The sequence below is a fragment of the Aethalodelphis obliquidens genome, unplaced genomic scaffold, assembly GCF_003676395.1.
Source record: "Aethalodelphis obliquidens isolate GAN/ISIS:26980383/991018 unplaced genomic scaffold, ASM367639v1 scaffold47, whole genome shotgun sequence".
NCBI classification, from domain to species: Eukaryota; Metazoa; Chordata; class Mammalia; order Artiodactyla; family Delphinidae; genus Aethalodelphis; species Aethalodelphis obliquidens.
Window position 1 is genome coordinate 3512910 of NW_020837991.1, and position 24175 is coordinate 3537084.

General features: G+C 40.8%; 1 protein-coding gene across 2 annotated transcripts in view; it reads right to left on the minus strand.

Moving 5' to 3' along the window:
- Window positions 1-18967, minus strand: part of UGGT1 (UDP-glucose glycoprotein glucosyltransferase 1) — a 120919-nt gene extending 101952 nt beyond the window's left edge. For both annotated transcript variants that reach the window (XM_027082492.1, XM_027082491.1), the window contains exons 1-5: window positions 18750-18967; window positions 13676-13811; window positions 8510-8592; window positions 6023-6153; window positions 1584-1696 (exon numbers count right to left, since the gene is read on the minus strand). In XM_027082492.1, coding sequence (XP_026938293.1) covers window positions 1584-1696; window positions 6023-6153; window positions 8510-8592; window positions 13676-13811; window positions 18750-18807 — 521 coding nt within the window. In that variant the 5' untranslated portion in view covers window positions 18808-18967. The remainder of the gene's footprint in view (window positions 1-1583; window positions 1697-6022; window positions 6154-8509; window positions 8593-13675; window positions 13812-18749) is intronic.
- Between the last annotated feature and the right edge of the window lie 5208 nt (window positions 18968-24175).

The following is a 24175-nucleotide window of genomic DNA, read 5'->3' on the forward strand; positions in this document are numbered from 1 at the left end:
GAAGCTACAGCAATGATAATTTAAGCAAACATTATAAGCATCTTAAATAGTTTTCAGTTAGTAAGAATACTGAAAACAAAACAGGTATGAGTCTTATTTGTTCATAATTAAAATTAACGAATGTACATTATATAAATACTAACCTTAAAATGTAGACTTTGAATAATAATTGTTACCAATTTCTAGAGCAGGGGGTAAAAAAGCCAGAAAAAGGATACACATCCAGCCCTCATAGTACTAAAACTTTAGTAAATTATTCTACCATATAAATAGAATGTAATTACCTTTTTATCTGAAGACCTAAGTGCAAATAATGCAAAAAAGCAGAGGATAAATCTAAGCGTGTAACTTCCCAATTACAGCATCTCCCTCCTCTATCATTTTTACTATTATGATCATCCTACTACTGCATCTAAAATTTAGGTTATCCTCATAAATTTTAAAACCCCCCCCTCAAGAAAACTTCTCTAAGGATGACATCAAGATATTAGCAGATCTTAATGCACAGACTTTATGACCTACCAATCCTTCTTAAGGAGGTATACCTACACGTACTAAGTGGAAAATGCCCCTTATAAAAATAAACCTACCTACCTGTATAAATTTATAACCACAGAAAAAAGTATAAAAGGATATATGCCAATCCATTAAAAATAATTACCACCTCTCAGAAGAGGAGACATTATCACTCTTTTCTTTATAAAGGTCTGCATTATTGTAACAAATTAAAGAAAGAATTTTTCAAGTCAGCCAATTTTGTTTTCCCCAAGGAAACAGCACTTTACTATGCAGCCAATTTTGAATGTCCATACCTCACCCCAGACAGCTGAATGCTCACTGAGTTTCTGGTTATCACCCTGAGGAAAAAGCACTCATACCATTTGGTGGGCAGAGGACAGGTGCTGAGCAGATAATCTCACTAAAGAAGAATTTCCCCACCTAAAACACCACCTGGCACTTCCGGTAGAGCAGGGCAGTATCAGAGAGAGAGATCGCTGTTATACAATTTCTAACAGCATTGGAGGATGTACAGAGGGGTTACTGCCCGAGGCAGACAGCAAGAGGTACCTATTGTTATTTGGCCACCACAGGAAACCTACATTTAAGCAAAAAAATCAGCCCACTGATTACCAATTTAATATTCAAATTAAGCTTGCAATTATCTTAAATAGTCTCCTTTGTCTGAAACTAATACTATCCTGAGAGATCATTATCATTAATATCATTACTCCAGGCACTGGCTTTAATACACAGAATATTCTTTACTAAGCTGATGACAAAGCCTAGGTAATCTCTCCGACACAGTCATTAGTTACTAAGTAACAATAACAGTAAGTACTCTTATTACCTCTATTTCGAAACAAGATGAGGAAAGAAAGGTTACGTAATTTGCCTAAATTCACAAAACTATTTTAAGTGATGGAGCTGGGATTTAAATCTACTTGGTTCTGGTTCCAGAATTCACATTCTAAACCACTACACCTACGGACTAAAAAACCCGTACGAAAAATCAGACGGCGGACCTGATATAGAAGAAAGCACAATGAATGCATGACGTTTAAATAAAGAAACACACAATCTACCTTTCAGAAGCTGTTAGTAGAAGAGTCTCAAGGGTATCAAAATCACAAGTCCTCTTTCCATGCACTGAAAAAAATGAACTACATCCTTCTGGTGGAGGTTCATCAGCTGCTATCTGTCATTTAAGACACAGACATTTTTAAAAATAATCTCTAACCAAAAACAAGACAAAAACATGAATATTCTAAATAGGTAATAAAATAATAATAAAACAACATCAGTAAAAGCAGAAATTAACATCTACCGAACACCCATTATGTGACAGAAAGAGCTTTACGTTTCACTGCTTTCTTTGTATTATTTCATCTAGTTCCTCCCAATATCATTCCATGAGGTAGGTGTTATTATTATCCCCAAAACAGAACTTTAAAATTCTATCTCAGAAGATATCAAAAGATATCCAGGGGGGGACTTCCCTGGTGGCGCAGTGGTTAAGCATCCTCTGCCAATGCGGGGGACACGGGTCTGAGCCCTGGTCCAGGAAGATCCCACATGCCGCAGAGCAACTAAGCCCCTGCGCCACAACTACTGAGCCCGTGCACCTAGAGCCCGTGCTCCGCCACAAGAGAAGCCACCGCGATGAGAAGCCCGTGCACCACAATGAAGGGTAGCCCCCGCTCGTTGCAACTAGAGAAAAGCCTGTGCGCACGCAGCAACGAAGACCCAATGCAGCCAAAAATAAATAATTATTTTTTAAATGTTAAAAAAAAAAAAGATATCCAGGGAACACAGTACCTTGTAGAAAACTAAGCTTACAAATGTCAATTGTAAGTGTCAAAGTATAACAATGCAGTCCTAATTAAGTATAATACGCAGATTAATGTGAAGCCCCTCCCTGAAACAGGAAGAATGACACTGAATCTAAAAAACCAACGGGGCCTAAAAAAAGAGTACAGATGGAAAGGTAAAATTATCCAAGGAGCACACTAAGATATTCAAAGGAAAGGCTGAATGAGATGTGGGGTATGTTTAGAGTGAAATGCACTAACGCCCAGGCACAATGAGATAAGTCCACCTGCAACTTAAACGGGAGGCACACTGAAAAGCATGAGTGTATAGAGATGGGGAAAGGAAAGGACACACTGACAAGGTCTGGGTACACACTGATGTCATTTATGTAACACATTCCTACTGAATGTCCTTTTCTACTGCTGGAATACAAATAATTAAGAACAGATGGGGAGAAATGGAAAGCTTGCTATGAAAAATTAATATTAAAACTTTCCATTACATTTTTCTTCTTTTTTGTAAATTATTACAAAACTTACAAACTTGTGTTTGTAAGAAGAAAGAACAGTACAATAAACCCCTATGTACCCATGACCCAGCTTCAGTAATTATCAATTCATGGCCAATCTCATTTCTTCCACCTTCCTACCACACTCCACTGGATCATTTGGACACAAGCTCCAAATAGCATTTCATTTATAATGTTTCACTATATCTCAATAAAACACAGAAGTGTTTTGTTGGTTTTTGTTTTTTTTTCTGGCCGGCCGCATGGCTTGCAGGATCTCAGTTCCCCAACCAGGGTTTGAATCCAGGCCATGGCAGTGAAAGCCCAGAATCCTAACCACTAGGCCACCTGGGAACTCCCAAAACACAGAGATTTTTTTTAAAAAACATACTACCATTATCACACTTTTAAAAAAAGTAATACAGGGCTTCCCTGGTGGTGCAATGGTTGAGAGTCCGCCTGCCAATGCAGGGGACACGGGTTCATGCCCCGGTCCAGGAAGATCCCACATGCCAAGGAGCGGCTGGGCCTGTGAGACATGGCCGCTGAGCCTGTGCTCCGCAACGGGAGAGGCCACAACAGTGAGAGGCCCACGTACCGCAAAAAAAAAAAAGTAATACAATTCTGTATTGATGGCCACCGGCAGCATAGTTTTTCAATCTTCCCAAGTTCTCCCATAAAAACAAAGCAAAAATGAAAACAAAAAGCAGTGGACCACATTTATGACAAAACTAGGTGGAAGGAAATCCCCATGATACAAAACACAAAAATGACCTGCGGTTATCAGAGGCCATAGAAGTAGAGGGAAACTGCAGAGATTCTGATGATCCTGAAAACAAGAAAACCCCAAAACAGCCAAAAGGTTTTCACTGGAAAGTATGGTGGGCCGACGGGTTTTGTTTCACCTAGTACAGGTAAGCACAAGGCAGTCTGACCACTGTGAACTCATAACTCACAGGCTAGGACTCCCTTCCAGGAAAGGGCCCCACCTCTAAGGACAAACTGCTGAGGGCAGAATAAAACTCAAGCAGGACAGAGATAAAAGCCAATAAAAGAAAAAGTCCAAATATAAAAGTGAAAGAGGGGAGCAGAGTCAGGAAATTTCAAAAAGCAAAAGCTACCTTTTTTTTAAAGCCACCCTATTTTAACACAACATAAAATCAACAGAATAGGGAACCATGCTGACCTCCAAAAGTTAAGGAAAACTAATTTCACATCAAATTGAGCAGAAAAAGTCTCAGTGTCAAATCCCATACAAAGCTATTGTAAGAAAAGGGGAGAGGGGAAAAACAGAGTAACACCCTTATTCTTATAGACGAGTGCTGTACAAGAGAAATTTCTGCAATGATAGCAATCTATTGGGAATTCCCTGGTGGTCCAGTGGTTAGGACTCAGCGCTTTCACTGCCGGGGCCCTGGGTTCAATCCCTGGTCGGGGAACTAAGATCCAGCAAGGGCCTTGCTGGGGCCAAAGAAAGAAAAAAAATTAATAGGGCAAACAGTATAAGTTATTCAACAGAAAAGAAAGGGATAGAGGGAGAACCTATAAATTAAGAGACCACTCACCCCCCAAAAAAATTAATAATTTTTTTAAAACTGGGCAAGATTAAACTCTATTGTTTGGTGATGAACTCTTGGGCAATGAAATGTTTTTTAAAAAAAAAAAAAAACAGCAAATGATTCCAACAGAAGAAAGTGATTCCTTTTGAAGGCCAAAAGTCAGCTGTGATGGGGACACAGCACATCAAGGGCTTCCATGGTGCCTGGCTAAATTCAGTTTCCTGACCGGGGTGAAAATTACAAGAGTGTTCACTTCATTATAATTCTTTATACTATATATTTCTTGTGAGTCATTTTCTATGCTGTTTTTATTTCAGAATTTAAAAAAAGGTTTTAAAATTAACAATTCTTTTATACCAAACATACAATCAGCATACACACCTTTGATTCTCTTGCTATTTTTTACGAGTTTGTTCAACTCAAAATCCAATAAGGGGCTTCCCTGGTGGCGCAGTGGTTTAGAATCCGCCTGCCAATGCAGGGGACACGGGTTCGAGCCCTGGTCCAGGAGGATCCCACATGCCGCGGAGCAACTGGGCCTGCACACCACAACTGCTGAGCCTATGCTCTAGAGCCTGCAAACCACAACTGCTGAGCCCAAGTGCCACAGCTGCTGAGGCCCACGCACCTAGAGCCCGTGCTCTGCAACAAGAGAAGCCACCCAACGAGAGGACCGCGCACCGCAACGAAGAGTAGCCCCTGCTCACCACAACTGGGGAAGGACCCGCGCGCAGCAACAAAGACCCAACACAGCCAAAAATAAAAATAAATAAATTTTTTTTAAAAATCCAACAAGATCCACACGTTGAATTAAGTTGACACCTTTTAAAATTTATTTATTTATTTATTTCTGGCTGTGTTGGGTCTTCGTTTCTGTGCGAGGGCTTTCTCTAGTTGCGGCAAGCGGGGGCCACTCTTCATTGTAGTGCGTGGGCCTCTCACTGTCGCGGCCTCTCTTGTTGCGGAGCACGGGCTCCAGACGCGCAGGCTCAGTAGTTGTGGCTCACGGGCCCAGTTGCTCCAGAGCATGTGGGATCTTCCCAGACCAGAGCTCGAGCCGTGTCCCCTGCATTGGCAGGCAGATTCTCAACCACTGGGCCACCAGGGAAGCCCCAGTTGACACCTTTTTAAAGTCTCTCTTGAAGCTCCTCCTTCCCTCTTTTCTTTTCCTTTTAACTTACTTGTTGACAAAATCAGATTATTTTACTAAAAAGCTTTCCTCATCCTAGCTTTTCCTGACTGTATTCCTGTGATATTGTTTCACATTTCCTATCTGCTGTATTTCCCGTGAACCGCTTTTAGATCTACAGGCTATGATCACACTCAGGGTTAACTGGTTTAGCAAAAACTGTATCGCCTCTCTCTTCACCTGTGCTGTATAAATAAAGTCTGGTAGGCAGTTTTTTGTGTAGATATTTTATTTTTCCTTAAATGAAAATAAGTGCAAATTATATTTTTTATAATATGTTATTTGAAGATTTAACATCATCAATTTTGCTTATTATTTATAAACAAATTGTAAATCCTAGACAATTTCAGGTAGAAAAGGTATAGTTCTGTAATACTATGCCAGGACAACTGCAATACAGCCGATCAAGATATGCAACCACTAAAGAATACTGTCACGTGTAAGCACTGAACTCACCTGCTGGAAGGCTTGAATTGTCGCTGAGTAGGAGTGAAGAGACAGACAAAATTTCAACAGATTCTGCTGTAGTCGTGACAGAAACTGAAATGCAACTTCCAATATTGCATGATAATAGGAATAATCAGTACCTGTCAGGAAGAACATTAACCAAAATAATTCTATATGACTAGAGGTATCCAAATAAGATAGTTCATAAAGTATAAAGCTATGCGTTACAAAAGCATACTGATTGCAAAATGTTACCATTATACTGTCCTGAACTGCTGTCAAATGCTTAGAATTCCTTGAAGTACACCATGCAATTGGACTTTTCTTCCCTTTGTTCAGACTATTCCCTCTCCCTAGACTGCAATTCTCCCACTTACCTGGATGACTAACTCCTACTTTCTTCCTCAGGAAGAATTCAGCTGTGAGAGCACCTATTCCAGGGAGGCACCGCCTATCCCTACCCCATGCCTCACTGGACCAAGTTCATCTCTTCTTTGCTCCCATAATATTTCTTCGCTTACCTCTTTCACTTAGCACATCATTTACTCATTTACCTACTTACTAACTGCCCCTCCCAAAGAGCCTTTGGGGCCCCAAAGCCCGAAACTATGTAACCACAGTGTCTGCATATGTTATCTATTCAAATAACCCAACAAGATGGAGCAGTGTGATGAGGAAGTACAAGATATTAAAGAATACTAATGAAACTGTAGTTTGGGGAGAAGCATTAAAACAATTGGAACACATTATCTGAGGGGAAAAAAAACGCATGTACCAGTATGAAAAAATCCCCAGGATATATTAAACGAAAAGCACAAGGTACAAAACAATGTATATAGTACGCAATTTTTTCTTACTCTTAGAAAGAATAAGAAATAGGAATACATACTTATGTATTTATTGTAAAAAATAAAAAAACACTGAAGACTAAACAAATTAATTTAAATGGCTATAAAAAGCCAAGAGAAACAGGAGGAATAAGATTTTTCTGTGTATAGCCTTTTGTATAGCTTTGACTTTTAAACCACTATTATCTATTCCAAAAAGAAATTTAAGAAAAATATTTCACATTTAAAAAAGCAAAATGGGGCTTCCCTGGTGGCGCAGTCGTTGGGAGTTCGCCTGCCGATGCCTGCAGGGGACATGGGTTCGTCCCCCGGTCCAGGAGGATCCCACATGCCGCGGAGCGGCTGGGCCCGTGAGCCATGGCCGCTGAGCCTGCGTGTCCGGAGCCTGTGCTCCACAACGGGAGAGGCCACAGCGGTGAGAGGCCCGTGTACAGCAAAAAAAGAAGCAAAATGTAAAAGGTTCTATATGGCATTAGCACCTTCTAAGTAGAAAAAGAGATCAGAAAGAAATATCTTAAAATGTTGCCAGAATGTTAACGGTGACTATCTTTGGGTGGCGGGACTATGACTAGTATTTCAAATAAAATGTTTAACGTACTTTTATGGTCACTTCCAAGAATTCATACTCCCCTAATTTTAACCAGGAACACATCAGCATTTATATTGAAGAAATTTCATTTTAAACGTCAGAATTCAAAATTCATTACAAAACTTACTTTGATAAATTTGTTTTATGAAGTCATAAACTAAAATGATTTTTTGATAACTCAAACAACTCTAGCTGACTCCAAATTATGTAAAGCTTGTAACTAAAGCTTACAAATTATGTAACTAAAGCTTACAAATTATGTAACCAAAGCTTGTTCAAAACTTTTATGCACTTAAATCATGAAAAAAGATTCAGACTTGACTTTTTAAATATGTATTAATTTTTAAATATCATAAAGTTAAAAATCAATTAGTCAAATATTAACAGCAGTCACATAATTTTTACACATTTTCTCTTCAACAAGGACTTACGCCTGTCAATGTAATACTCAAGGTTTTAACTACTCATGTATCAGCATCTTTGACTATTAATATTCATACTCTATGTAGCTTATATTGAATTGGAAAATGTTTGTGAAAGCTCATCAGAAACTGTAAACAAGTGATACAGTTTACCTTGTCATTAATTTGACACCTTGACACTCCAGTTGTGTGTGGCTGGCATGCATAATGGAAAACATTCTGGATGGCACTAACTTAATGATAACAAACTTAACAGATAATAGATCAGTTGTATAATTAGTTCATAACAAAAGAAAGTGAATCAAATCTGATGGTTATTAAGTAAATGCTAAATGATTTTAAAAGAATTTGACTCCCACAAAATATTCATGTAGCACTTTCAATAAAAGAACACAAAAGAACAAAAACAAGGGCAGAAACAAAAAAAACCAAAGGTAGCTCTTATCACCAAAGTTATAAACTTTTTCAAAAATAATTACTAGTTTGTGTTGACTCTGCTGGCTACCATCACAACTCTAGTCATTAAAGATAAAAATGTATTCCATTAACTGCCATGCCACACATACTCTGAAAGAGATCAATTTTTCTAATATATTCCCAGACACCGAAGTCAAAGAAGCATTTGCTTCAATTTTACCGTGATGATCTGATGATCCAATATTTTGACTGGCTTCTACAAAATTCCAAAATTTCTCTTGACTGTCTTCTGCTAAAAACTCACTGAGAGAAAAGGGGGAAATATCAGAAATAAAACAACTTAATGAAATCTTCTAATATAAGCTATATTACTAAGGAGAGTAAAAATAGATTTTTAAGTTACCAAATGTCCAAAGCTTGGCTTTTATTTGATAATATATATTATACACGAACATGTATAACATATATTTTCTAATGATAAGCAAGTCTTACTAGCTTATTAGCTATTAACAATTAGCTTAGTAGTTTATTCACTTAATAGCTTAATAGGTATCCCTAAAGAAACCTAAAATAATAGAAATGTTGTAACAACAGGGAAGTCCCAATATAAAGAAAGGTTATGAAATCTCATTTGTGAAAATGCTGTCAGTAGTAGAAGCAGAATTAGGAAATTGATAATTCTAGTACTAGTTCTGCTCACTCATTTTCTGAAATACCTTGCAAAGAACAAAAAAATATGTTTTCGCCTAAGTTTCTCCCAAGGAAAACATGAACCCTAGAAAAATTTCTAGGAGACTAAAGGCAGCATGTCGTAATCTTTTTACATCCACAAATCCAAATTTTCAAAATCACCAAATATTAGTTTAAAGTTAGCACTGATTTAATAAAATCAGGTCTTAGAACTTAATGCCATCTTAACTTTTTCCTTGACTTTACACTACTGTACTGACCTAAAATAAAATGGCTATTCTACATTTCCCTGCAGTCAAGAGCCTAAAATCCCTTAAAAGAAAATGCATGTACTAATTGAATGATTCATGTAAATCGGTAATCTTCTCCTCCAAGGCATACCAATGTAGTGGCGGTCTTTCCCTGTCTGAAAGCAAACTACAGATCTGGATATCAGCTTACCTAGCCAAAGGAAGACTTTCCCATTACTTGTCAACACTGGGCTGTACAACTCTCACTCTACTCCACAGCTAGACACAGAAATATGGCAACATAAGAAACATTTCCTGGTAATGCACAGCTTCTCTAAAAATAGGTTTCTGAAAATACCCATCATCATAATGTATTAAATTATTTAGTGCCCCCTTGAGTGTGGCATTTTCTAGGCTTTCAAGTAACTGACATAGACATCATACCAACCTTGTAACAGCTTATAGTCTAAGAAAACAGGTAGTAAAACAGATAGATTATGATATGCAAGTAAATGCTTTGTATTCTTTGTAAGAATACAAAGTGAATCTTAGCTTAGATTCCTACAGAGGCCATATGCACATAAATATATACTTTTCATATAATTACAGGAAAACTTCTTAAACGTACATTCTTTTTCACCCCACTGCATAAATAAGTCTTACAACGTCTAAGTGTCAAACAGCCTTAAGAAAATTAATTACCAGATCCACTGAAGTAATCCACGGAAGACAGGAACAATACAAGGTATTATTAAAAGGAACGCTGCCGTTTGTTTATAGTATGCTTAAGTTTGTTTGCTTTTTGTTTTAAATTGTTTTTTAGCTTCTGATACCTGAGTAAAATATCGATAAAACTTCCACTGAGTAAAATATTGATAGTTTTCCAGATGACATTATACGATGTCTGGGATTTGCTTTAAAATATTCTAGCGGGAGAAGGTAGGAGGGTGGTGGTGGTGACGGTTACTGGACTTGAGTTGACAATCACTAAAACCGGGTGACAGGTAGAGGGAGAGCACATTTTATATATATATATATAGCATTCTCTCCACTTATAAACTTGTTAACTTTCTTAAGGGCACAGAGTTAGTAAATCAAAAATCTGGAATTTACATTCCAATCTCAATCACTCAAATCTATCATGCTACATTCCCAGGCCATTATAATATCTCAATAAATAATTGTATAAGCACTCAATAAATGATTGTTTCAACTTTAATGATAAACTTTACTTACACAATATTTCTTTTAGTAACTACAGCTGCTCAAAACATACTCAGAGCTCTACTTCAATTAAATATATATCACTTCATGGACAACCAGAAAGCTACAAACCCTTCATTAGCATCAGGTCCAACTTAAAAATACACACAAGGGACTACCCTGGTGGCGCAGTGGTTAAGAATCTACCTGCCGATGCAGGGGACAAGGGTTCGATCCCTAGTCTGGGAAGATCCCACATGCCGCAGAGCAACTAAGCCCATGTGCCACAACTACTGAGCCTGTGCTCTACAGCCCACAAGCCACAACTACTGAGCCCGTGAGCCACAACTACTGAGCCCGCGAGCCACAACTACTGAAGCCCGTGCGCCTAGAGCCCGTGCTCCACAACGAGAAGCCACCACGATAAGAAGCCCACGCACCGCAATGAAGAGTAGCCCCCGCTCGCCACAACTAGAGAAAGCCCACGCGCAACAACAAAGACCCAACACAGCCAACAGTCAAATAAATAAATAAATTTATTAAAAATTTTAAAAATAAAAATACACACAAGAATAGTTTTAGTCCCTAAGGGCCAGAAGCAAAAAATACAAAATGTCTGTATTAGCTACATGCCTCGATGTGTGGAAAAAGATTCTGGCCCTTCACCCTCCCCCCAATGGACAGTGCTGTGACCCACCATCAATGTCTGCCATGGACCCAGGAGGGAAGGAGAGTGGCCTCAGCTAGCTCTGGAGGTGAATATAGAGTAGTTTCAAAAAAGCACAGTAGTGTTTTTGAGTTGCCTACACGTCCCATTTCCTTGGCAAACTGTTCGCAAATAGCCACAGAAGAGAAGTAAAAATAATGAACCAAAATGGCAAATGGCCAGGATATCATGAAAAGGCGCTATGTTTGTTATGGGTAAGTTGCAGCGAAGGAAACAGTTTACAGTACTCACTTCACAGAGATCAAAGAAACTGAAAAAAAACTGATCAACTAAGGCTGACAATTTTAGCATACTTTCTCAAAAGTCCATAAGTATATGCCATAAGACTCTTCTAAGACAATATACAAACACCAAGAAATCTGTTAGTCTAAGTGAGAGTAAAGGGATGTAATCCAGTGAAGAATGTTAAGCAGAATATCGTAAAACATCCGTTACGGTTAGTTGCACAAAATTATTTAGAAAGTGATAGTAAATCTCAATGACTTAGGTTGACACCAGATAAATCATCCAAAATAAGATTAGCAGAAAGGAAGAAAAAATGTTCAGCTACAAGAGTCCTGGCTCAGGCAGTCCAGGACCTCACATGACCTTCAGACACTTCACTGTTACAACCACCAAGATCTAACAAAGCGCGGACATTTGAGGGGCTCGACCTATTTATCAAATTAGTTATTGTGACATCACTATGAAATACATGCAGTGGAGTTTGGGGGTTTCTGGGGGTGAGACGGGGTTGTTGGAGTTTTGCAGGGGGAGGGGGTTTGCCATTTTATTGCTGAGGAAAGGGAGGCACAGACAAGTGATGGGAGAAAGTCTGTTCAGCAGAAAGTCGGGGAGGCTCCTCAGCAAGTCAAAACGGGCTCCTACGCGTCCCACGTTCCCACTGGCCTCTCCTCAATCCTGTACCAGAGGAGGCTTTGCCTTAGAAGGCACAACTATCCGTATACACTACCAACACAACAGACTCTTCATTCACATCTTCCTAGGGATCAAGGGGAAGATGTCAGAAGATAAAATTAGACCACAAAGGTAACTGATATAACACAACAGTTCAAATTTCCAGCTATATCAAATTCTGAAAGTTACCAAATGCTCATGGCTCACCTACCTAAATGTATGCTTTGGAAAGATTCTCTACAGGTCCTAGCTATATGTTATTTGAGATACAATAAAAATAAGTTTCCCTCTATAAACAAAAAACTGACTAAAAGAGAGGTATCTGGTTATATTTATATTACAAACACTAAATAAAACGTACACTTGGGTTAAAATCTCCCAAGAAATCATTGACTATATTGCATTTTATCAATTTTAAGACACTGTCAATTCTTTTTTCCAAGTTTGGGAGATCTTTTTTTTTTGGCCGCACTACATGGCATGCGGGATCTTAGTTCCCTGACTAGGGATCAAACCAGCACCCCCTGCATCGAAGGCACAGAGTCTTAACCACTGGATTGCCAGGGAAGTCCCTGGGAGATCTTCTTTATTGAGAAACTGAGATGTATGTTTTCTTTTTTTCCTAAAAACATGTGTGGTTTCTACGATCCACCTACTAACTCCTTCTTAGGGTTCACTTGAGCTGTTGTCAAGTTTCCTTCAACTTTTATTTTCTTCTGTACTCCCCAGACCAGGGAATCTCTTCTAGCTTGAGAGATAACAGTGGGAAGCCTGATGTGATTTACTGCATATTTGCTATGCTCTAAATCCCTTCAAGGCCTAGGCCTTTGAAACTCATTTTCTGCACCAAGACCCTAGGAACAAAGCGGGATAGAAATGGCTATGTAGGGGATCAGGCAGACAGGCACGAATCATCTTCTAGAGTTTCCTGTAGCCCCAGATGGTACAGTCCCAGCAGAGGAGCACTAAGGTAGAGATGGGGTAGGAGACTGGGGTCCAGTATGTTTCAGGAATAGCAGGACGAAATGCTGCCCAAAGACACTGTCAATTTTAAGACATATCATTGTTTTATGAAACACTGAGTGAAAGATGCCACCAATTTTAAGATAACATTGATTTGATTAAATGCATCCTGATTTTGGAGATGCTACAATCGGATAAAATGTGGCCACTTTCTTAGCTTCCCCCTGCACTCTCTTATGTTGGGGTCTCCTTCCAAGTTCTTGGGAGGGTCATGTCCTCTTCCCCCACCTTGCCAAGCTCTCTTCTCTTCCTTTTATTAAACACCTCTTAACACCTTCTTCAAATAAATAGAAAATTTCTTTTAAGTAGAACTCTCTCTTCCTTTAGTACCACATTTACACTTTTCCTGGACGATAACATAATAATTTAACCAATTCAATATATTTGTCTAAAGAAATCCCTAAAGATCTCTATCATCAATTCAGTCCTAGCCTGCTGACAGATAGAGTCTGTGTCCTAACAGCCTGTGAACAGCGCACAAGCACAGTGCACACTGAAAGAAGCTCTTACTAAATGCATGTGATGAGAATCTCACGCCCTAAAAAGCTCCTGAATATTCACTAGCAGAGCCTACATTTTCACTCAAACACGTGAAAGAAAAAAAATGTCTTCTTACCTGGTTTCTAACAACAACGGAGTGGAAAACCATTTTGTTGTAAGAGAGGTTGTAATGGCTTTTGAATCTGCCTTTGCTGAGGAAAACAGCCATAGTCCAGCGAGTACAGTCAGAAGGCCCATTTTACGGCAAACCCCTAAAAAGGGAAAAAAAAAAAAAAGTTTCGCTACAAGGCAATGTTTAAACCTGAATCTTAATAATTAGAGATAAAAAATAACATGACTATCACAGAAATAAAAATGCTTCCGAAATATAACAGCACCTACTATCTAGATAGTTCAGCAGACCTTTAGACACAACTAAAGGTGTGTCGTTCATTACACTCTCTCCTACAAAGGCTGCACTTCATCTCCTGGGTGCCTATACCATACAGAGATATAAAAGTCAGCTGGTGGCCCAGCAGGTTGCACACAATCATACTTTATGAAGCAGGAGAGTAAATAAAGCTTAGACAGGTGAAAACACAAATGAAAGGTGTTACAGGTTGAACTGTATTCCCCCAGAAAGACAGAGTGAAGTCCTACCCCACCCCAGTACCTCAGAATGTGAACTTGTTTGGAAATACGGTCTTTACAGAGGTAATCATGTTAAAATGAGGGCATCAGGGTAGGCCCTGGTCCAATGACTGGTGTTATTAAAAGAAAGGGGCGGGGCGGGGGGGGGGAATGTGGGCAGAGAGACAGGCATGCAGAGGGAAGACTACATGAAGAGACACAGGGAGAATGCCCAGTAAAAACGGGGGCAGACACTGGAATTACACTGCAAGCCACGAACACCCAGGGCTACCAGACGCTGGAAGAGGGAAAGAAAGATCCTCCTCTACAGATTTCAGAAGGAGCGTGGTCCCGTGACACCTTAATTTAGAACTTCTAGCCTCCCAAAATTCGTGAGACAATAAAGTGCTGCTCTAAGCCACCCAGTTTGTGGTACTTCGTTATGGCAGCCTTAGGAAGCTAACAGGGTGGGTCGCGAGTGTAACATCAAATACAGGTTCTGGAACGAGGAAATGTAAGAGCCCAATAGATCCCCATCTGTAAAATAAGAAAGTTGGGGTCACTGGTGAACCAGCAGGGCCTCCTAAATCCCCAGCAGCAGCCTCAGCAAGCATGCCGAGAGCCTTGGGGTCCACATCATTTCACAAAAGGTCTCCGGCTGCAGGCTTCTTTGATCTGTGTTTTCACCCCTGGAAGTCTGCCTAACACAACCTAATCAGACTTCCACTGTGATACAAACAGTCAGCCTCCAAGTCCCACCCATTTGAATGGGAACCCAAAGGGGACAAGAATGTGTGGGAAACACTAACCCAAACTTGCGCTTCTGAGCGTTAAGGTCTGGTAAAGCTCACCCCAATTCCTCGACGCCAGTTATAATACACACTGTTGGGGAGAGACAGCCCACATACTGGAGCAACCCGTCAGTATCTTCCTTTTACAAAAAGCTTTATCATTTGTGCCAACATCTTGCTTCATATGACACACAATATCTCTAAAGAACAATGGTCCGAAGAGAAATGAATTCTACCAAATAGAAAAGTTGCTTTTAAAAGAGTCTGAAGTTCAGGCACTGCCAGCTTCTTTGGAAACAAAAAAAAATTAATATGAACATCCTATTTATAAATAAACATTTTAAAAAAATCAACATCGATAAAGACTAGGACTAAGCAAACTAGACCTCTGACAATGAAACCTGCTGGCCCTGATTCCTGGCTTGGGGGCGGGGGAGGAGAAGTCCAAGTCGATGCAGGCCCCTCTCGGAATGTAGCAAAAGTTACTGACATTTCCCGCAGAGGAGAAAGCAAGGACCCAAACTTTTACATACAATTTCAGTTCACTCAACTCTCTCCGACACTCTAGCCTCAGAAACTTGCGCCTCATGATAGAACAAACACGGGTTAGCAAGACGAGAAAGCCTTTAGAGTCAGGCACCTGTGATCAATTCCTGAGTTTGCTACTCACTGGCAGTTTCACCACAGGCACCTTACCTGATAACTCCCTCGCCCTTAGTCTCCCACTCTCTCAAATAGGAATAACAGTACCTGCCGCAACATGCCCACGAGCGAATTGAGAAGGCAACGTGAAAGTCACTTTGTAAAGTGTCAAGTACTACACCAGAACTAACTGCTCCAGTTAAAATATGTAAGGAAGAGAAACTAGAAACTGTCTTCTAAATTACAGAATAATAACTCATCGTTATTACAAGGCCTCAAAAATATGCTTTGGAAATATATCCTCTGTGGCTAGGAAAAAAAAATCAACAAAATCCTCCGCCAAAGTCACTAAGTTTCTAAAGCGGAGACAGCGCATATGAGCTATGTTCAAGCAGTATTAATGCTACAGCTATGTTCACCATTTTTCCTGAAGGGACCTAGACGTGTAATCCCCCAACAGCGGTGATTCCAGATGAGAAATTAGATGCCTCTGCACAGTACTGCCAGGCCGAGGGCATGCACAGAGTGGGGAGGGGACAGGGAGGGACCGAAGGCCCCAGGAAACACCCGCACTTACAGAGCAATTACTCCAGGCAAATCACTCTGGACAGCGCCACTGCCAAGCACTCTGCAAACTCGTTACCCAGCCCTTTCACACAAGGCCCCAGGAGACTGCAGCTCCCGAGGGGGGCAGCCTCGTCCACTTTGTCCACCAGAGCCAACAGCGCAGGGCCTGGCAAACAGCAGGTAGTCCATAAATACGCTGCATGATGCGTGAAACACTATCATCCCTACTTGAAAAATAAGAAAATGGCAGCTCGGAGAGGCTAAGTAACTTGCCGGACTAATAAATCGCAATGTTTGGAACCCACATCTGCCTGTTTTCAAAAGTTCCACAATACCATGCTCTCTGCCCTGGTCCTCTGGCTTTAAGAAGGGGTAAGAATTCATATTGTGCAGACCCAGAATGAGCAAAGGACTTTATTACAAGACCCAAGGCAAGTCCAAAGATTTTCTAGGGGCAGAGTCCTTGGGACCCAGGTGGCTGAGAGAGGTACAGCTTCAACTTGAAACCAAGGGTGTGAGCCTGAAGTTGGGAGCAAACCAAACCAAGGCACCAGCCTGAACAGATCCATACTTGGGCTGGCTCTGGGGACTGAATGCGAGCTCCTCAAGCCCAGGGAGTTTTGTCCGTCAGTCACATGCCTAGCATAATGCCTGGAACACAGGAGGCACTCACAATAAAATAAACACAGACTTTGTTCATCAAAGGATGAATGAAAGCCACTGGAAGAAAGGGATGTGGCACCAGGAGTGAAGGCGCTACAAAAAGCCTAAGACTCAAGAAGGGTGAAAATGAAAACTCTACGCACCATGACTCACCCAGAGATCCCCCTGCCCTGCTTTAAGGAGACAGAGAGTTTCTGGGGCACAGTACAGCATCAGTAGACATGGGAAAAAGAGGAAAGCTACACACTAAAGAGCTTTCCCTTACCCCACATCCTTGATACCACAGGTAACACCAGAGGAAAAGGTTGTCCAGAGAAGTAGAAATAAGAACGTCACTGAGTGGCCTTTTGTTTGAAGATGGCTTCATTCTACGAGATCCCGTATCACTCTGACCCTCTGACCTTAAAAGCAACCCTTACAAGCTGTGAAATAACAGCTGTCAGAATCTGCAGCATGGCACTGCATGACTATAGGCATCACGCTTCCAGCATGATGGATAAATTAAAAACAGTCTTTAAAAGGTTCTACGCCCAAAAGATTCATCTAGTAAGATCTAGTGTGTGGCCCGGTTTCTTTAGTTTAAAGACACTATCTCTTGCTCATTTATCAAAAATATTAATCAAAATTATATTATGGCAAATGTTTTTCACTTTTGGAAAACAGAAGAGGCATAAAATTATAAATCATCATCAACTTTTTCTTTTTCCATTTTTAAACTGAAGAAAATAGCTTACAAACTCAAAAAAACCTTGCAGGGTGCAAGTTAATAAGTAGCCATCCGAGTTTCAACATATATGATAACAGCAAGGAAAAATACCAGGAAGTACTCTTCTTGAGAAATAAATTTACTTCTGAAAAATTTAAACTTAATATACACTTATACCTGTTAGCAAAACCCATTTGCTGTGAACCACATACATGCAATTTCAGGTTAAAATTAGATACTATACATGTAATATGAAAATGATCGCAAGTAACTGGAGAAAAAGTCTAATGGTATTTTCTCCATAGTTCAATTTATTCTCCTCAAGTTAAATATGCACTGTGAAGATGCCCTACTACTGTATAAAGCAACGTTTATTTCCTTCAATAAAAATGAGTTTCAGCTAAGTTTAACAAAAGGAAGTCAAATGGAAAGGCTACAATCAACCCAAACTTTGTGTTCTTGTCATATAGCTATTTAAAATGTCTTCAAACATCACACAGTAAAGTTGGCTGGCCAAGTACACGATGAATCAATGTTTCCAATACAGTGTAACACAGTAAGGCATAAGACCCCAGGACTTTGAATGAACAAAATATGCTAGTTCTCAAATCGGGCAAGAAATGCAAAACGATCTAGAGATTCTGGCCAAGGAACACGAAGAGCTCCCACCCATAACCGATTGGCGATGTACGCAGATCTTTCTCTTCTGGCAGGTCCCACACTAAAAGTGAAACCGGATCATCCAATTTTCAGCCACCAGATCCTCGTATTAAATGAAAACGGAACCAATATTCATCACCCGAATTCATTGTAGGGAAAAAAGAAATCTATAAAAAGATCCATTCGTTCTCCAACCGGAGTCCTGCAAACTGCTGGTTCTCAGCCTACTTGGGGTCAGGCTTGGACGAAATTCACGTTAGGGCACTTCCCCCACCTCCGTCTGCACTTGGGCACACGGGTCTCGAAGCTCTTCAATGAAGGTTCAAAACGGCTAAACAGAGCCCGCGACCACCCTCGCAGAGACGGTATGTGCCCAGAGGACACCGAGGGACAACTCGGGGGACTCGCAAAGAAGGGGAGGGCTGGGATACAGGAGGGGAAACTGAGTCAGGGAAGAAACGGAAGCTCAAGGTGACCGGGACACAAGGTGGCCTCGCTCCCCAGACCCTCTCTCCCCCCGCGAGAACTCCCCACGCCCCCCCCAGGGGTACCTGTCACCGGCCGCGCAGCGGCAGCACACGCGCCGCCCGCAGACCCTTTCCAGTCCATGCCGGGGCCGCGCTTCGTCCACGACTGCACCTGCGACAACGCCGGGGCGGGGCGGCGCAGCGGCGGGGCGGCGCAGCGGCGGGGCGGCAGCAGCTGCGCCAGTGAGCGGCCTACACGCGCCTTTCCCGTGGCTCCTCTCGCAAGCCGGCCCTGCAAAGATAGAGCTCTGCCGCCGACCGCCCTTTACTTCCGCTTCCTACTGGCTAGAGACGGAGGACTTCCGGCTACCGAGTGCAGCCGCAGCCGCCCAGAGCGTCTCTCGGCCGCCATCTTACATCCGATGAGGCCCCGCCTGCCTCCTTGCTCTTTGCAGTTCAGTGTGGTTAGGGAGGCGTCGGTCTTCGAGGTCGTGGGGACAGCTGAGACCCAGAAACTTCTTTACATAGAAAGTGTAAAATTTTAACTGACTTTTGATTATATGACACAAACAGTCCTTCGCTTGAGAATGGCAGAGCAAGGACTAAAAACACTTGCATTAATCTGATAGCTATTTGTCTCTACTGTGCTTAAGAACTTTTGTAGCTGACTACTGGGCTTTCTGTTCCTTGCTGGACTAAAAGGAGTTCAAATAATTTTAAGGAATGGAAATGACTTTTAAAATTTATTTCTTGAGGGAGATTTTGTGTTAGTAGATTTCTGTTGTGTGTTTTTAAAATCACTTCAGGTGATGCTTCCATAAAAAAGGAATTGTTTAATTCACTGAATTACAGGTAGTTTTTTGCTCTCTGTTTTAACTTGGTCTTCTACTATTGATGCATGAATAACACCAATATTTGCTTAGTTATAGCATACAATCAAGTGACAGCGCAGAACTTCTAGGAAAGTTGGGTTTCTCTTTTTCTAAAATTTTCTCAGAAAATTCAGGGCTATTTTGTTTGACTGAAACGCAGATTTTTTTTATTGTTTTAACTTTTTATTTTGAAATAATTACAGAATCACAGGAAGTTGCAAACATAGTACAGTGAGATCCCATGTACCTGGTTCTCCCAATAGTTACATCTCAAATAAGTATATTACAGTCTCAAAACCAGAAAATTGACATTGGTACAATATGTTTGTATAGTTTTGTCATTTTATCACTTGTGTAGTTTTGTGGAACCACCACCAAAATCAAGAACTATTCCAGCACCACAAATATTTCCAGTGGGTCAGGGGGAAGGAAGGACAAGTAGGTGGAGCACAGAGAATTTTTAGGGCTGTGAAACTATTCTTTATGATATTCTAGTAATGGATACATGTAGTTATACACTTGCCAAACCCACAGAATGTACACCAGGAACCCTAATGTAAACTATGGACTTTGAGTGGTAAGGACGTGCCAATGTAGGTTCATCAATTGTAGCAAATGTACCACTGTGGATGCTAATAGCAGAAGCGGCTGGGCATGTGTGGCGTTGGGGGTATATGAGAACTCTCTGCACTTTCTGCTCATTTTGCTATGGCTCTAAAACTGCTCCAAAGTCCAAACAATGAAGTCTTTTTAAAAGTGAAAATCATAAATGTTAAAGGTGGAAGGAATATAAGAAATAACCTAATCCTCTATTCTCATTGAAAAAATGAGTAAAAGTAAGACTCAAACTTTCAAAAATAATTGATAGACTTTATATTTTTAGTAGTTTTATATATATTTTTTAATTTTATAGGAGTATAGTTGATTTACAATGTGTTAGTTTCAGGTGTACAACACAGTGATTCAGTTATACATATACATATATTTATTCTTTTTTATATTCTTTTCTCATATAGGTTATCACAGAATATTGATCAGAGTTCCCTGTGTTATACAGTAGGTCCCTGTTGGTTATCTATCTTATATATAGTAGTGGGTGTATGTTCATCCCAAGCTCCTTTAGCACAGTTTTAATTTTACAGAATAATTGAGCAGATAGTACATACAGTTCCATATAACCATCCCACCCCAACACCTAACAAACACCCAATACCAGTTTCCCCTAATATTAACATCTTGCACTAGTGTGGTACATTAGGGTTACGTATATATAATGGAATATATGGAATAATTTTCAAATGGAATAATTTCCAAGCCACATATCTGAAAAAGGACTTGAATCTAAAATATATAGAGGACTCTCAAAACTCAATATTGTGGAAATAATACTGATACATTATTATTAACTAAGGTCTATAGTTTACATCACAGTTCACTCTTAGCATTGTACAGTTTTATGGGTTTTCACAAATGCATACATAATTATCATTACAGCTTCATGCAGGATAGTTTCACCCCTCTAATAATCCCCTGTGCTTCACCTATTCACCTCTCCCCTGAAATCCTGGCAACCACTGATCTTACCACCATCTGCTATAGACTGAATGTTTCTGTCACATCCCTAAATTCATATGTTGAATCCTCCAATGTGATAATATTTGGAGGTGGAGCCTTTGGAAGGTGCTAGATCATGATGGTGGAGCCCTCATGAATGGGGTTAGTGCCCTTATAGAAAACCCCAGAGAGCTCCCTTGCCTTTCTCCCATCTGAGGACGCAAAGGGAAGTTCTTGCCTGTGGTCCACTTTGTCCATTAAAGTCTTTAGCATATTACGCAAAGTTACATTAAAATTCTATTCTGATATTTCCAAAATCTCAGCCATATTTGAGTCTGATCTGATGCTTTATCTCTTCAGATTATATTTTTTTCTTGAATTTCAGGATGGCTCTAATTTTTGCTTGAAACCCAGACATAATGTACTGGGTAAAAGGAACTGAGGTAAATAGACCATAGTATGAAGTTTTATGTTTTTTTGGCTAGGAGTTAGGCTGTGTTTACAGTTTGCTGTAGCTGTATATGTCAGAGTCCTAAATTTCTTCCACTGTCCTTGTTTTTCTCTCCTCTTTTGTATTGGGTTTCCCTAGAAGCTGCTTCTTAAATAGAGTCTGCACATTGTAGTCCTTTCAGCTGTAATCCACCTTATTATACAGGAGCCCTGTTGATATGATGGTGAGGTTGATGAGAGGGAAAGCTCTGCAACCCTGTGATTAGCTCTCAGCTTTTAGGAGGCCTGTGCCCCTAGGCTGTGACCTTCATAAGTGCTATTCCCATTTGTATGAGATAGGGTAGCCAGAGGGGGCTGGAGTTGGGTAATTTCTTCCCCTCCAAGTCAGAAAAAGCTATGGTAATGGCTTTTTCCTTGCTGGGTAGGACGTTTTTCTGGAGAATTCTCTGGGCTCGTTTCAAAATGATTACTTTCCCCCTCCCCCAGGCCAAGCACGAAGGAATTTTTCTAGGGTACCCACTGTGAGAACCTGGTAAGTCTCCTGCGGCAAACCCCACAAAAGTGTGGGAGCCCTCTCAGCTTACTCTGGGTCCTCAGGAATATTTAACTCTCAAATTAGTCTAGACTCAGCCTCTAGAAATTCACCCAAATTGCCTGTTCAGTGTTCCTCCCAGTTACTAGTTGCAGCTGCTCCTACTGCAGGTAAGCTGCTCTGTATTCTCTGTGTTTGTCCATCTCTCCAGTTTTGGGGGTGGCAGTTTGTCCTCTGACTTAATTCTCTCTTGATTTTCTGCTCATTCCATTTTTTCTTGTTGGGAGGACAGGAAAGATGACTCCCAAACACTACTCATAGAGCAGAAACCAGAAGTCCCAGACAGACCGCTTGCAAGGAGTTGGTGACAGAACCCAGGTCTCTAGATCAGTGCTGTCTGATAGAAATAAACTGTGAACCACATATGTGGTTTAAAATTTTCTAGTAACCACATTAAAAAAGTACAAAGGGGCTTCCCTGGTGGCGCAGTGGTTGAGAGTCCGCCTGCCGATGCAGGGGACACGGGTTCGTGCCCCGGTCCGGGAAGATCCCACGTGCCGCGGAGCGGCTGGGCCCGTGAGCCAAGGCCGCTGAGTCTGCGCGTCCGGAGCCTGTGCTCCGCAACGGGAGAGGCCACAGCAGTGAGAGGCCCGCGTACCGCAAAAAACAAACAAACAAACAAAAAGTACAAAGACACAGGGAACTATATTCAACATCCTGTGATAAAGCATAATGGAAAAGAATATAATAAAGAATATCTATATGTATAATGAGTCACTTCACTGTACAGCAGAAACATTTACAACATTGTAAACCAGCTATACTTACATTTTAAAAATGTAAGTACAAAGTAATAGGTGAGATTAATTTTAATAACATATTTTATTTAACCCCATATATCTACTACATTATCATTTAGATGTGTAGTTATTTTAAGAGTTATTAAGATATTTTACTGTTTCTTGTACTGTGTTTGAAATCTAGCACGCATTTTGCATTTCCAGCATATCTCAATTCAGTCGTTTTTTTAAATATTTATTTAGTTATTTGGCTGCGCCGGGTCTTAGTGCGGCACATGAGATCTAGTTCCCTGACCAGGGACCGAGCCCGGGCCCCCTGCATGGGGAGCACAGAGTCTTAACCACTGGACCACCAGGGAGGTCCCTCAATCCAGTCATCTTAAGTGCTCAAGAGCCGCAGACTCTGCTACACAGCATCAGTCACCATAAAAAATCAATAGCAAGAGTAAACTGAGCACATCCTTACCGGGACTGTTCCTTGAACACAGGGCACACCGCTCTGCTTATCCCCCCTGCCTGGATTGCCTTCTTCCCTTTTCTCCACAAGGTTTGCTCATACTCTTCACTTAGGTCACTGTCAACATCACCTCTTCAGAGAGACTTTCCTGACTACCCCACCTAAAATCCATCCCCCAAACTGTTACCCTCTCTCTCCTTCACCTACTTTATTTTTTCCATTCTGTATTTGTTTATAGTCTGCTATCCCCTATTAGATGTCACCCCATGAGGAAAGGGACATTACTTAGTTCCATGCTATGTCCTCAGCCCCAGGACAGTGCTCATGCAACATCCAATGATGAGTTCCAGCCACATCACCCGCCTTGGTCCGTGAGGACATACTCAGTGGAGGAGATGTTCTGCCCTTGCTGTTATCCTCACCCAGTCAGCTTGTGGGCAAAGGACCTGCCTTGAGATCAGTGAGTCCCCTGGAGCTGCTTAAGAGACATAGCATAGAATCCTCCAGGTTTTAAGCTCTGTTTGTCATTCAGAAAACTAAATTGTACTGTTGGCTCTGTGTGCTTTTTCTCTTAACAGGGGGTTCAGGGGACCCAATGGGAGAGTTATGTCCTGCAGGGGTGCTGGCCCTATAGTCAGACCCTGACCCTTGTAAGCCAGCCAGATAAATTATCATTTAAATGTGTAGCTATTTTTTAAGTTATTAAGATATTTTTCTATTTTCTGTACTGTTTGAAATCTAGTATGCATTTTGCATTTACAGAGTCACCTTACTAGAGTGCCCAATGAAGAAAAGAAATTGCCTGGCAAAAGAAATTGCCCAAAGGGGGCTTCCCTGGTGGCACA